At 36.7% G+C, this 15,455-nt stretch overlaps 1 protein-coding gene across 1 annotated transcript in view; it reads left to right on the top strand.

The window, feature by feature from the left end:
- LRRC9 (leucine rich repeat containing 9) overlaps nucleotides 1-15,455 on the top strand; it is a 96,871-nt gene that overhangs the window by 57,977 nt on the left and 23,439 nt on the right. Inside the window, exons 21-26 of the mRNA XM_007466054.1 lie at nucleotides 259-479; nucleotides 1,401-1,523; nucleotides 5,786-5,916; nucleotides 9,873-9,981; nucleotides 10,626-10,765; nucleotides 13,564-13,700. Of these exons, the coding sequence (XP_007466116.1) occupies nucleotides 259-479; nucleotides 1,401-1,523; nucleotides 5,786-5,916; nucleotides 9,873-9,981; nucleotides 10,626-10,765; nucleotides 13,564-13,700 (861 nt within the window). The remainder of the gene's footprint in view (nucleotides 1-258; nucleotides 480-1,400; nucleotides 1,524-5,785; nucleotides 5,917-9,872; nucleotides 9,982-10,625; nucleotides 10,766-13,563; nucleotides 13,701-15,455) is intronic.

Here is a 15,455-nt window from a genome sequence, read left to right as displayed (position 1 = left end):
TTTCCTATACAATACCTTCCCTTAACACCTAAAAAAAATGAGTCTACTTGGAAATCCAAAATTGGAATTTAATATATTATCTAGTACACATTCTATTCTTCTTTAACAAAAGGAAAAACAATGATGGTTAATACTATAAAATCTGTAAAGCCATTTGAACTTAGAAAAAGAGAAAGAGTAAAACAACCAGCCAGGTATTTTTTAAATTATCCTTTCAGTGCTGTCTGAATCTTTTCTTGAATTTGCTTATTTTTCTAGGCATTTCCAAGCTGACTAAATTAACCCGCCTCAGCATAAATAATAATCTCCTCACTGGTTTGGAAAAGCATACTTTTGATAACATGCTTCATCTTCATTCCCTTTCTCTTGAGAACAACAAAATCACTTCATTGAGTGGTTTACAAAAAGCTTTTACACTAATTGAATTATACATAGGCAATAACTATATTGCTCTCAATCAGGAGATCTACAATTTAAAGGTGACTATCTAGAGTACTAATGTTTTTGGTTTTCTAACTATTTTCTTATTTCTTTATACTATGAAAGTAATGCATGTTCACTGTACAGAATTTGGAAAATACAGAAAAATGTTAGGAAAATAAAAATCAAGAAAAATGTATTTGATGCCTATTTCCTACCATTGGGACTTGCAGTGGCCTCTTTCCTTTTGCTGATACCATATTGCTAGGGCTTTATCTCCTACCAAAAACTTATGTTCATTTCCCATCTTTCCTTACCTGCAGCCTTATCCTCATTGTATTCCCCCAATACAACTACTTCTAGAGCTGCAGTCAACCTAATCAACAACAGCAACAAAACAAATCATTTTACATTATAGATGAGGATTAGTTTTACTCCCTCTTGTCTTAACCTCTCCCATCCATATCTACTCAGGGCCCTTCCTTCACAACAAACGTCTTATCTAGTAAGGCAGCACATTTTCCCTTAAGATGAATTCTGCTACTCTATTACAAGGCAGAAGCACTTCAGTTTTATCTCGCATCAGAAGACTGCTTTTCATTGTTTCATTTCACTGTTGTATCTGTATACACACATACTATTTAACAGATTGTTATTCCATAAACAAAGTATATGTTTTAAACTTTGCTAAATTTCTTTGCAAGTCTGTATCATGGGTAATACATTTAGCACCAGCATCCAAAAAGGGATTCTGATCATATAATATAGACCACTGAAATACTGCACAAAATTAGACCTTAATAGTATGAAAGTGTAATGCTTGCACTAAACAGCAGCATACTTAAAAGCACTCAAATCACTATGAAATGATAGAGTAATTTAATATTAAAATTCAAGGATGATTAAACTCTTAAGGGGAAAAAAACTTAGAGTGAGATATATATGTATATCACTTGAAATGTATGTATTTTTATTACCAGGGTTTATGCAATCTGGTCATTCTAGACATGTATGGAAACATTATTGTATGGAATCAAGAAAACTACCGGTTGTTTGTAATATTTCATCTTCCAGAACTGAAAGCTCTGGATGGAATCTCAATTGTAAGTTGTTTTATTGACTCATAGCATTTGGTCCAGGCTTCATATTAATATATCCGTAGGCCATAATCATTTTGAATGTTGCTTTATCACTAGTATGTTACCCAAACTTATTATGCTTATTAAAATCTAGGTCTCCAAAGCACATTTTAGATCTGGGTTTTAAATGTTTCTCCTCTAGCCAGTTTTTAATTGTTTAAATTGAGGTAGTCTGGGAGGGAAGATGCTGCATACATTTGCACCCACTGAATTCAGTGCCTAACAAATTTATGAGACAGGATAGGAGAAACTGCCCTGGACCCCTACCGTCCTCTTGGGCCTAAAAACAGCTTTCTGTTACCTGGAAAAATACAGTTGTTAAGATTTAAGAAAAAAATATTTGAACCAAAAAATGGTATGTCAACATTACTAGTAAACTATACTAGTAAAAAATAACTTTTTATACTGTGTAAAAAATAACAGAACATAGGACTGAATATGAAAGCAATATTTGGAAACTTGGATTCTATAACTAGTAAGTTCATACAGGGCTCCTGATTTCCATGTAACAGGATAAGTGCACAACAAATGGGTGAAGAATAAAAAGGTTCCCTGTGTAACATTGCCTAGCCCCTGTCAGACAATAAAACTCATCAAATTTCTAGGAAATTGAGAGATAGTTCATGATTATTTGGGACTTTGAGGTGCTCTGAGAAGATTACGAATTCTAACCCTGATTTTTTCAGGGCCCTCCTCAGAATGAAGAATCAAAAATATTCTCCCCCAAACACAAACAATTCTCTAGAATCTTGTATACTGGGTTTTGTTTAGGTGTTGGCTTTCATTGAGGTACGTTTTAAAAACAGTCTCATGAAACTAGTACTGTATGTGCTCCAATGGTGGTGTTGAGTATCTTATCCTTCCTATCTCTCTGTGCCCTCATTTGAAGGGCCACCTGAGAAAGTGCTTTTAGAAGTCAGTGTAGGAAAAACTTTTCCCCCTGAGGAAAAGTTATGCTCTCCTCACTGACAATGAGTATTTTGTAACTATTTTCCTTTTCACTTTGACTACCTAAAAGCTCAGGGCCACATTTATGGTTCAATGACAGAAACCCTGTAGGACTTATGGTCTATCTGTCCCTATCCCTAGTTTTGATCTATTTAACTTACATCATTCTCAGTCTTGATCTTCACTATTTATTATTTGCATTTTACTATTTGATTACATGTTCCTCCTGTAAGCTGCCACAAATTCTTTGTGGAATGAGGTAGAATATAAATATATGAATTAATAATGGACATGAAGACTAGATTGAATAATTTAGACTTTAATTGAGAGGTAATGGGAAGGCATTGAAGATTTTTGAGTTGGGGAATAACATATTGAAAACTATATATTAGGAAATTTAACAGCAGTGTTTAAAGTGATCGATGAAAAACCAATAGGAGGCGTGGTCTACATGTGAGGTAATGAGAAACTGAAATAAACCAAGGGGAAGTGGTTTTAAAAATGGAGAGCTGAAAGGTAGGAGAAATACTGGGAAGAATTGACAGAACTTGGCAACCAATTAAATTTGAAGGACAAGGAAATGGAAGAATAAAAGATGTCTACAAGACTTGAGTCTATTCCACTAAGAGATATCATAACAGATATATGATTACAGGAAGAAAAGCAGTTTCAGGAATAAGATGATTAGTGTTAGACACACGAAGAAAGCTGATAATTAAAACCAAAAGCATATAACACTGACTAAGGAAACAGAGTAAAGAAAGTAAAGAAATCCAAGTGAGCCTTTAATACTTCCATTTAGGAAATGTAAAGAGGAAAAGAAGCCACCAAAAGTAGACACAGAGGGAAGTAGAAGAGCAATATAATCCTAGAGTGTTTGAGAGGTAAATGGACCTGGACTTTAGAAATGACATAGTCTAAATCCTTTATTTTATGAATGAGCGCAAAGAACTCCAGAGAATTTAAATGACATTCCAAGTGACATGACTTTTTAATGGTAAAGCATGGACAGCTGAGCCTCACTCTGTGCCCAAGGCTCCATGGATATATAATCATACCAGGAAGTAAGGGAGTGGTAGTGGAAGTTCCAACCCTCTAATCATGGTTGATTCCCCTGGCAACCAGCCCCCATTCTTAAGGACTTTCCAAAAGTCATCTTGTTAAGATACTCATATTGGTTGAAAGGAGCTTGTCATAAATAGCAACACAGTCCTTTCACCTTTATGGCTCTGGACCTATTTCAGGAACTGAAAACAAAAAACCAAATATTATAATAAAAGATGCCCCTATGGCTCTTATATAGGAAATTATGAGGGTTTGAGGAGCTATGTGCCAGGAACAGTAGACAAAGACCAAATATAGGTTTCTTATTATAAATCACAATATCACAGCTCATGCTCTGGCCTTTGAACACAGATCCTTTACAGCAAAATGATCAGAAAATTCAAAATATATTGGAATATTACTGTAATCCCATTCAGTAATTATCCAGTCCATAATCATATAGAAATATCTCTCACAGTGAGGCCACTCAGATTTGCAGGTTTCCATTGGAGACTTTGTCAGGTTCCAAAAGCAGGAGTGGTCTCAAAACACATAGCTTAATCCTTTCTTCAGGCATCTGATATAATTGAACTGAGACAATATCATCTCTTGCTCTGAACCTCTTTTGAGGTAATATAATATTGGATTTCCTCATTACATAACCTATTTATTAATTCCTTTACCTGTAAGTGACCTTCCCTGTTCTCTCCATTTACACCCATACTTTTTTTGGAAGGGATATTAGGTTCGGCCACTGTGCTGGTCTAGTCTAGCATATACCTCCCCTCAGTCCACCCCCCTTCAGATAGGACAAGGTTATATAGGTGCAAAACTAGTGGGCTGTTTTTGCCACCAGATACATTCACTGTTAACCCCAGTTTTGCCGGATGGGGTGAAGGTAAAACCTACGCCTTTAGGAATCCTGACAAAAGGCTTAAAAACATAGTTTCTCACTTAGGAATTATCCCTGTTTCCAGTATTTGTAGTTGTAGCTGTGGTCCTGTGGCCACTGCATCAGGTAGAAAAAAAATTTGAGGTGATGTGAGGAAGAATGAAAGAAAAAATATAATGGTTATACCAGCATCATCCTTCTTTCTCAAGTATTGCATAGTCATATCAGCATCCTTGCCCCATCACCCAGATGCACCAGAAAAACACAAGTCTATCCAGCGGGGACCCTCCTTTAGCCCCATTCATGTTCACACTGAGTATGAGCACTCTTAGGAAGGTATGTAAGCCAGCCCATCATGCTTTTATCTCCCCCCCATTTTAGACAACCAATGTTTTAATTGCCCATTCTAGTTCTCTATTGAACTACTACTCTGAGGAGGATATCTTTCTGCCCACTGTTAGACATTATGGGCTGTTCAGTGTGTTCCTTGGTCTGAAGAAATAAGTCAACTGTTCAGATTGGTGCAATATCTTCTGTTCCAGTTCTTTTATAGCATTATGTGCATTTGCATTTACACCGGGTAAGCAATTCCCAGTCCAGAGTCAGTATCTATTCCTGTCAAGACCCATTTGTAGGCCCCCAGGGCTACCAGCCTCAGTCTGACTTGCCAGCTATATTCAGGGCCTTCCCACAGGGAAATGTGCCACATAGCCATCTGCAGTCTCTGTCTCTTTTGCTGGCAGACAGAACAGTTCTTATTGGCATTTAGTGCCTCAGAGGGTGCAAGAGGAATATGTCTAGATTCAGCCCATCTCTGCACTGCTGTAGACCCCCAATGTCCACCTATTTTATAGACCCAGGTGGCCACCTTAAGTGAGCATATGGGCATATCTGCTTGTCGATTCCAATCACCTTCCAAAATGGGAAGAGAGTTCAGATGGGCATCAATGTGTCCTACTTTAATGTACACCTCAAATTTCCATAGGGCTGTGCCCCATATGGGCATCCTTTTAATAGGTCAGGTTTCCATTGCCCTCCTGCCTGACCATATGGCCAGGCCAGGAACAGTAGATGAAGGTTTCTTATTATTATCTCAGTAACACATCAGAGGACTCACCGCAGTGTCATTCCTCAGGTCCCAAGGTCCCTAGGTGGTCTGCCTTCTTCTCTGCACCTTTCAGTCTCCTATATTTATTTTATATATAATATCCAGGTGTTTAGCTGTACTTAGTAGGAAATAGGGAGAAATGAGGCTATTCCATTTTGACCTTGAACCAAAGAATTAATGTCATTTAGTCATCTGTAACAGAGAACCTCACTTTCTAAATATCCTCATATACAGGAACCACCAGAGATTGAGTGTGCAAAAGATTTGTTTGGTGGCAGACTTACTTCTGACATGATTGCTGAACGACAAGGACATTCAAACTTCACCCAAATGCAAGAACTAAATTGGACTTCATCATCCATCAGGTACAATCATTTTATTCTATGCTATTTGATATTATAATATATAGTTATTATTATTTTTCTAAGGTTTATAATTTATACATCTTATCCAAATATAACCAGTAATTCAGAAAATCATCTACACTACTTCACAATCTCATACTAACTTTACTATCTTTGAATTGCATTAATAACTTTTATTATCACACACTATGATTAAAAATGTCACCAATCTCTTTCTAAGGCCTTATATTTCCCTTTTCTTTTACAACCAAGCTTTTAAAATTAGAACATACTAGGTTTGCTCCTCACATTGTATCACTCTAATCCAATGCTCTCTGGCTACCACTGCCACCATTCCTCTGATGCTGTTCTCATGAATGTTATCATTGTCCTCCTGTTTAATAAATCCGTTTCTCTTCTTTCTTTTTCTATTCTGCACTCTTCACAGGCAGACATCTTTAGCCATAGTTTTAATTTATGACGATGACCCCCTAATTTACCCCAAATCTAGCCTCCTAATTTGAATATTCGATTGCTCTCTAGATAGCATCTAGGAAACAACATTCACCTGTTGTCGCCCAAGCCAAAAATCTAGAGTCCATTCTCAATCCTCTGCCTTCCGTTTTTTTTCTTGTTTGTGTTTTTGCGGTACGCGGGCCTCTCACCGCTGCGGCCTCTCCTGTTGCGGAGCACAGACTCCGGACGCGCAGGCTCAGCGGCCACGGCTCACGGGCCCAGCCGCTCCGCGGCACGTGGGATCCTCCCGGACCGGGGCACGAAGCCGCGTCCCCTACATCAGCAGGCAGACCCCCAACCACTGCGCCACAAGGGAAGCCCTTGTCCTCCGTTTTTAATTAATCACTACATTCTATAGAGTCTGTGTCTTAAGTATGTGTCATAGTTCCCCCCTTCTTTCCATAGTCATTGCCGTTGTCCTAGGTTGGGGAATTAACTAATTTAGAAACTATTGTTTTTTTGTCTTATACAACCTTACCTGCAAATCCATCTATCCATACCGCCTTCTAAGATGCAAGTTTTATCAGATCACTTCCCTTGTCAACATTGTTCAGTGTCTTTCCACTGTCTACAGAATAAAATTTTAAATCTCTTTGTACAACATAGAAGGCCCTTCCTTTTTTATTATAGTTTTTCTGAATCCCATTTCTTGAGGACACAGACAGTGACTTTCATATTTGTAGCCTTTCCAAACATATTGTCTGCACTTAGGAAATAACTAATGAAAACATGTCAAAGGAATAAATGACTTTTAATGTATAAGTGTGTCATAATTATAACTTTAGGGGTGAGGATTTGTTTAAAGGTGTGGTAGGCTTTTGCACAGCCAAGGAAACCATCAACAAAATGAAAGGACAACCTACTGAATGTGAAAAAGTATTTGCAAATTAAATATATGACCAACAAGAAGTTAATATCCAAAATATATAAACAGACCATACAATTCAACATCAAAAAAAAAAAACCAACCTGATTAAAAATGGGCAGAAGAGGGCTTCCTTGGTGGCGCAGTGGTTGAGAGTCTGCCTGCCGATGCAGGGGACGCGGGTTCGTGCCCCGGTCCGGGAGGATCCCACATGCCGCGGAGCAGCTGGGCCCGTGAGCCATGGCCGCTGAGCCTGCGCGTCCGGAGCCAGTGCTCCGCAATGGGAGAGGCCACGACAGTGAGAGGCCCGTGTACCACAAAAAAAGAAAAAAGAAAAAAGAAAAAAAAAAAATGGGCAGAAGAGATCTGAATTGACATTTTCCAAAGAAGACATACAGATAGCCAACAGGCACATGAAAAGATGCTCAACATCGTTTATCATCAGAGAAATGCAAATTAAAACCACAATGAGGGCTTCCCTGGTGGCGCAGTGGTTGAGAGTCCGCCTGCCGATGCAGGGGACACGGGTTCGTGCCCTGGTCCGGGAGGATCCCACATGCCGTGGAGCAGCTGGGCCCGTGAGCCGTGGCCGTTGAGCCTGCGCGTCTGGAGCCTGTGCTCCGCAACGGGAGAGGCCACAACAGTGAGAGGCCCGCTTACTGCAAAAAACAAACAAACAAACAAACAAACAAAAAACACAATATCATCTCACACTTGTCAGAATGGCTATCATCAAAAAGACCACAAATAACAAATGTTGGCGAGGATGTGGAGAAAAAGGAACTCTCATATACTGTTGGTAGGAATGTAAATTGGTACAGCCACTATGAAAAACAGTATGGTTTCTCAAAAAAACTAAAAATAGAACTACCATGTGACCCAGCAATTCCACTCTGGGAAAAAATGAAAACACTAATTCAAAAAAGATACATGCACCCCAATGTTCATAGCAACATTATTTACAATTGCCAAGATATGGAAGAAACCTAAGTCACCACAAACCGATGAATAAAGAAGATGTGGTATATACATATAAAATGGAATAGTACTCAGCCACAAAAAAGCATGAAATTTTGTTTTTGCTATTTGCAACAACATGGATGGACGTGGAGGGTATCATGCTAAGTGAAATATGTCAGACAGAGATAGACAAATACTGTATGATATTACTTATATGTAAAAAATAAACTATGACTATAACAAAAAAGACTCACAGATATAGAGAACAAACTAGTGGTTACTAGTGGGGAGAAGGAAGGGGGTGAGACAAGATAAGGGTAGGAGATTAAGAAGTACAAACTACTATGTATAAAATAAATAAGCTACAAGGATATACTGTACAACACAGGGAATATAGTCAATATTTTATAACAAATATAAATGGAATATAATCTTTAAAAATTGTGAATCAGTATGTTGTACACCTGAAACTTACATAATATTGTATATCAATTATACCTCAATTAAAAGAATATATAAATGAAACAAATTGGGATATATGAAAAAAAGAAGTGTTTAGAACAAGGTGATTAAGCTTTATGTTCTTCTCCCTCATAGCTCAAAGGAAGGTAAAACACTTTTAAAGCTGTGGACTAGGAATCAAGCATTCTGACCAATTACCAAAACATCCTTACAAGGTGGAATGCCATAAAAGTTTTCAGGAGATTCCACAGAAAACTCTGTTTTCAAAGAATTACCTACTTTCTCCTTTTCTTTCCTATCCCAAACCCCTTCCTGGCATTTCAGAAATAACCTATTTCATATATATCCTCTGCAGTTTACAACCTGAAAATCTTATGGTTTACCATATCAACTTCACTATGACTTCATGAACATGTATGGAATTATAAAGAAATTGGAAATGTTTATTTTTAATGTTTCTTTTATGATAGTTCTATATTTATGTGATAATAGACATGTTTTTTTAAGTCAATGAAATTGTATGTCATTTTCTTACACAGGTACCCAACAAAAATGTGTATTTATCTGATCACTTGGCCCATATATTTTATTTTTTTTAACTAAATTTTCAGTTATTTTTAAAAATAAATAAATAAATTTATTTATTTATTTTTAAACATAAATAAATAAATTTATTCATTTTTGGCTGCTTTGGTTCTTCGTTGCTGTGCGTGGCTTTCTCTATTTGTGGCGAGCAGGGGCTACTCTTGGTTGCAGTGCGAGGGCTTCTCATTGCGGTGGCTTCTCTTGCTGCGGGGCAAGGGCTTTAGGTGCGTGGGGGTCAGTAGTTGTTGCACGTGGGCTCAGTAGTTGTGGCTCGTGGGCTCAGTAGTTGTGGCTCGCAGGCTCTGGGCGCAGGCTCAGTAGTTGTGGTGTACAGGCTTAGTTGCTCCGTAGCATGTGGGATCTTCCTGGACCAGGGCTCAAACCCGTGTCCCCAGCATTGGCAGGTGGATTCTCAACCACTGTGCCACCAGGGAAGCCCGGACGCATATATTTTATATTAAGGCAATTCTTTTCCATAGAATTTGTCAGATCAGATTTTTTTAAAACGCCTTTGGGGTTACACATGAGAGATTCACTAATATAATTTGCCTGTTAAAATTATAACTGTATTTACTCTGTCTAAATTCAGAACTGTGGATTTGATTCCAGTTGACCAATTTAGAAATGTGTGTAATGTGAATCTACAGAACAATAATCTTACCTCATTCAGTGGATTAATCTATCTGCCTAACGTGAAGGTGAGTCACTCACAAATTTTCGTTTTTTCTTTCAAGGTTTTCAGTGCAAGTTGTAATCTTCTTTACTTTGGGCTAAAATGTATATTCATGTCATTAAAGAAGAGAAATTAATTTTCTGAAAGTATTTTTACACCAAGAAAAAAAAGCATTACTTCCCAAAGTTATTTCAGTTGATCTCAATTTTATGAGATTGTCTTATAAGCAGTGAATCTTCCTGTCTAGTAGGAGATGGGATGGAAGGCTGCCTCTGTAGTGAGTGAAGCTGGAGGATACTGTGGTTCTCAAAGCAGCCTCATTGCCTCCTGTCCTACAGCTTTGAGCCATCTACTAATGCCTTTTAAACTTAGGGAAATAACGATCTCTCCAACTAGAGTTATTTCATCTAAATAAGGCTTGGAGAAGTCAGGAGTACAGACTGAGAAAGTTGAGCAGCTTTCTAGGGTCTCCATTATTTTGTTTGAAATGGTGTATTTTTCAGCATGTCAGATGATAAAAAACACATTCAAAGCCAAATCCAGACAATTTAGGACATAAAAATTTGTCATTTTTAACACTAATATATTAAATTATGTTGTATAGTCAAAGATATATTTACAGCATCATTCATATGTTAATATCTGATTAATAATGGATTCTTTCTGTAGGTCTTATGCCTCAACTATAATCATATTGAATCAATCATGCCCCGACTAAAGCCTCAGACTCACTTGACCAATAGACAACTACTCTACCAGAAAGTGCCTTCAAGTGGCTATGGGCAGCAAGGAACTTCAAAAATAAACAGGTATTATTCTTTTTTTTACAACTATAAATAATTTTGGTTGGGAATTTAAAAAGCAGTTAGTCACATTAATGACAGCAGTACATACATTTAGCTTATTTTAATACTTAATTTAATAGCTACATGACAAAAATAAACTTCACAAATAAAAAGATACCAAAATACTCCTTTGTTGTTTTTTCCCAGGCTTCTCCATTTCATACTTATATTATATGATAAATTTCATTTTATTGCTGAGTAGTATTCCATTATATGACAAGTTGTTTATCTATTTATCATTGATGAACATTTGGGTTGTTTCCAGTTTGAAGCTATTTTGATTAAAGTTGCTATGAAAATTTATACACATCCTTTAATTGGCGACTACTCAGATTTGTTTTTTAACAGCTTTACTGAGGTACAGTTTACTTACCATATTCACTCATTTTAAGTGTATAATTTTTACTAAATTTATAGAGTTGTGCAATTACTACCTACTGCAGTACAGTTTTAGAACATTTCCATCACACAACACAGAGATGCCTTGTGTCTATTTGGAGTCAATTCCCTTTTGCACCTCTAGGTCCAAGAAACCACTAATCTACTTTCTACAGAGTTATGTTTTCTAGACATTTTATATAAATGGAATAATATAATATGTGGTCTTTTGCATTTGACTTCTTACACTTAGCATAATGTTTTTGAGATTCATCCATGTTAGCATCTATTAGTAGTTCATTCTTTTTTTATTGCTGAATATGTTGGGCATTCCATTGTCTGGATATATGCCACATCATGTTTATCTATTCACCAGTTGATAGACATTTAGACTGTTCCCACTTTGGGGTTGGTATGAATAATGATGCTATAAAGATTTGTGTAGAAGTATTTGTATGTGCTCATGTTCACATTTCTCTTGAGTAGACACCTAAGAGTGAAATTCCTGAGTCGTATGGTAATTTAATGTTTAACTTTTTAAGAAACTGCCACACTGTTTTCCAAAGTGGTTGCACCACTTTACATTACCAAAAATTTTTGAAGGTTCTAATTTCCCCACATCCACACCAACACTTGTTGTCTGTGTTTTTGATTACAGCCATTCTAGTGGAGTTAAAGAAGCATCTTATTGTGGTTTTAATTTGCTTTTTTTTTGTGGTACACGGGTCTCTTACTGTTGTGGCCTCTCCCGTTGCGGAGCACAGGCCCCGGATGTGCAGGCTCAGCAGCCATGGCTCACGGGCCCAGCCGCGGAGGGGATCCTCCCGGACCGGGGCACGCACCCACGTCCCCTGCATCGGCAGGTGGAGTCTCAACCACTGTGCCACCAGGGAAGCCCCCATTAGCCATTATTATATCTTATTTGTGACTGTTTAAATCTTTTGCTTATTTTTCAGTTATGTTGTTTGGTTTTTTATTATTGAGTTCTTTAAATATTCTGGATACAAGCCCTTTATCAAATAAATGATTTACAAGTATTTTCTCTCAATGTGTGGCTTGTCTTTTTATTTTCTTAAACGGTGTCTTTTAAAAGAATTTTAATTTTGATAAAGTCCAATTTATCAACTTTTTCTCTTACAGATTATGATTTTGTTGTTGTACCTAAGAACTCTTTGCCTAACCTAAGTTCACAAAGATTTTCTCATATGTTTTCTTCAAAAAAATTTTTTTTCCTCTTACATTTGGACTATGATCCATTTTGAGTTTATTTTTGTACATGTTGTGAGGTAAAATGTGAGGGCTATAGCCATCTTTTTGCACGTGTATATTCATTTGTCCCAGCACCATTTGCTTAATATACTATCCTTTCCCCCACTGAGTTGCCTTGGTACCTTTGTTGAAAAGCAATTGACCATAAATATAAAAGTTTGTTTCTGGACTCTTAATTCTATTCCATTGATCTAGGTGTCTATCCTTTTGCCAGTTCCAGACTGGTTTGATTACTGCAGCTTTATAAGTTTTGAAATCAGGACATGTAAGCCCTCCAACCTTGTTACTTTTAAAGATTGTTTTGGATATTCTGGGTTATTTGCATTTCCTTATAACTGTTACGATGAGATGGTTATTTTCTGGAGAAAAAAAGAAAGAAAGAAAACCTGCTGGACTTTAGATAGAGATTGCATTGAATCTATTGATCAATTTTGGGACAACTACCATCTTAGTAGTAATAGTGAGTCTTCTAATCTGTGAACACAGAATATTTCTCCATTTATTTAGATCTTTACTTTATCTCAGCAATGTTTTGTAGTCTTCTGTGTATACATTTTGTACTCCTTTTGTTAATTTTTTGTCAAGTATTTTATCCTTTTTTGTACTATTGTGAATAGAAGTCTTAATTTCATTCTCAGTTTATTGAAGAGGTATAGAAATTCAGTTGATTTTTGTATATTAATTTTTTACCCTGTAATCTTGCTGAACTCATTTATTGGTGCAATAATAGTTTTTTGGTGGATTCCTAAGGATTTTCTAAATATAAGACCCTGTCATCTGAGAATAAGGACAGTTTTACTAATTCCTTTCCAATCTGAATACATTTGTTTTTTTCTTTTTCTTGCCTGATTGCACTGGCTCTTGCTTTTTATTTCAAGTAACTCTTTCTGTATTTCTTTGTTATTTAGCATATAAAACTGTTTTTAAAGAAGAAAACGTGATTATTATATAAATTATGAAGACAGAATATTATAGTGTGATTTATTAGTAAATTCATTCTTTTTCTTTTTAAACTTCAATTTATAGTAAGTACATACTAAACTGTCTTTTCATGTTTATACAAACAGCTGGTTTGAAATTAAGTTTATGGGCTCAAACTTACATGTGTGTTTCAGAGATACAATGAGCAGTGAAAATTTGCCTCCAATAATGCACAGTTTAGAAGTTCTTCATTTGGGCTACAACGGAATTTGTAATCTCATTCAGCTACAGCTTAACAGACTAAGAAATTTAAAATTCCTCTTTCTTCAGGGTGAGTAGCAACACTGTTCATGTGTAAGTCTTTATTATTAAAAACTGATTTGATTATCATCCTGTTTTGAAAGCAAATATAAGCATCAACATTAAAACAGATTCATTGACAAAAATATTTTAGTAATCACTAATGGGTTTATCTTGGGTTATTTATATAAATAATGTAAATGTGATATTCTAGAGCTATAGAATATTGCATTCTAGCTCTGACACCAAAACACATGGCATTTTCTATGCAGCATGAATGACATAATGGGGCTAGAGTGGTGTCAGTGGAAAGGGTGAGTCCAAAATGCAGTTTAAAAGAAGTAAATATTAGTACTTAATGACTAGATATACAAGGAAAGAAAAATAGTTCAAGATGTTTGCACGCTTTCATTAAGAGATTGGGCAAAATGAGGTACTAAAGCTAGGGAAAGTTTAGTTAGTGTTGTGACAACTTTGAGACATTAAAATGGAAACTTTTTCAAGTTGTAGTACTGCACCACAGGTCAGAACTGGAGATGTATATTTTAGAATTATCCCAGTGGAGGTAGCAGGTAAAGTCATAGCATATGTGCTTACTTAGGAAATAAGTATAGAGAAAGAATGAAAAGCCAAAAAGAGATGTGGAGACAAACCTACTACCTCTCAGCAATTCCCTTCCACACCCCACACCCAGTATGGTGTGGAATAAGCACCAGAAAAGGAGACATTCACAAAATTTTGAAAGAAAACCAAGAAATACAAACTCTAAATGTCAGGAGAAAAGAGTGTGATTGACCTAAAGTCAAATGATAAAAAGAATGAGGCCTATGAAAAAAATACTGGATGTACACAATTGGATTCAACAAAAAAGGAGACCATTAGTAACCTTCAGAGTATCAGATTTGGAAGTGTGGGAAGAGCAAAAACCAAAGTGAAAACAATATAGAGGGAAGTGGTTGGATAGGCAGTAAAGACAACAAACAGAGTTTGGATGCTCAAGGAACTTGTCCCTGAAAAGAAGGTAAGAGATCAGAAGGTAGCTAGTGAAATTATAAGCATATTTTAAAGGTTTGTAAAGAGGTGAGTTAGGTTAAATATACTGAACAGGAGGAGATAATTCTAAGGTCAGTCTAAAGAGGGAAGAGGGCAAAAGTTGTAGAGAAGTACACAAATGTAGGCAGTGATAAGATGAGGCCATGCCATGGTCTACCAGAGAGTTAATGAACTTACATTTCACATGTTGTGTTAAGTTTGCAAGATGGTGGGAAAGGTACAGTCTTTAGGGAAAGGGCAGGGCAGGGCTGTAGGGAAGCAAGTTAGAATCTTAAGGGTTAAGGGTCAAATTTATCTAAAATGTAACTATCTAGTTAAATAAGTGGGAGTTGGGAGACCATCAAGATGGCAGAGGAGTAGGATGTGGAGATCACCTTCTCCTCACAAATACATCAAAAATACATCTGCATGTGGAACACTCCTACAGAACACCTACTGAACGTTGGCAGAAGACCTCAGACTTCCCAAGGGCAAGAAATCCCTACGTATCTGGGTGGAACAAAAGAAAAAAGTAAAAACAGAGACAAAAGAATAGGGACAGGACTTCCACCTCTGGGAGGGAGCTATGAAGGAGGAAAAGGTTCCACACAATAGGAAGCCCCTTCACTGGTGAAGACGGTAAATTGTAGACTTCAGGTTTGCTGTCTGAGACTGACTTGTTTCTGATTTTTATGCTTAGTATAGTTTTTAGCGCTTGTTATCATTGGTGGATTTGTTTATTGGTTTGGTTGCT

The sequence above is a fragment of the Lipotes vexillifer genome, unplaced genomic scaffold, assembly GCF_000442215.2.
Source record: "Lipotes vexillifer unplaced genomic scaffold, Lipotes_vexillifer_v1.1 scaffold25, whole genome shotgun sequence".
Classification (NCBI taxonomy): Eukaryota; Metazoa; Chordata; class Mammalia; order Artiodactyla; family Lipotidae; genus Lipotes; species Lipotes vexillifer.
Note: the sequence above shows the minus strand (reverse complement) of the source record. Positions and strands in the feature narration are given on the sequence as shown.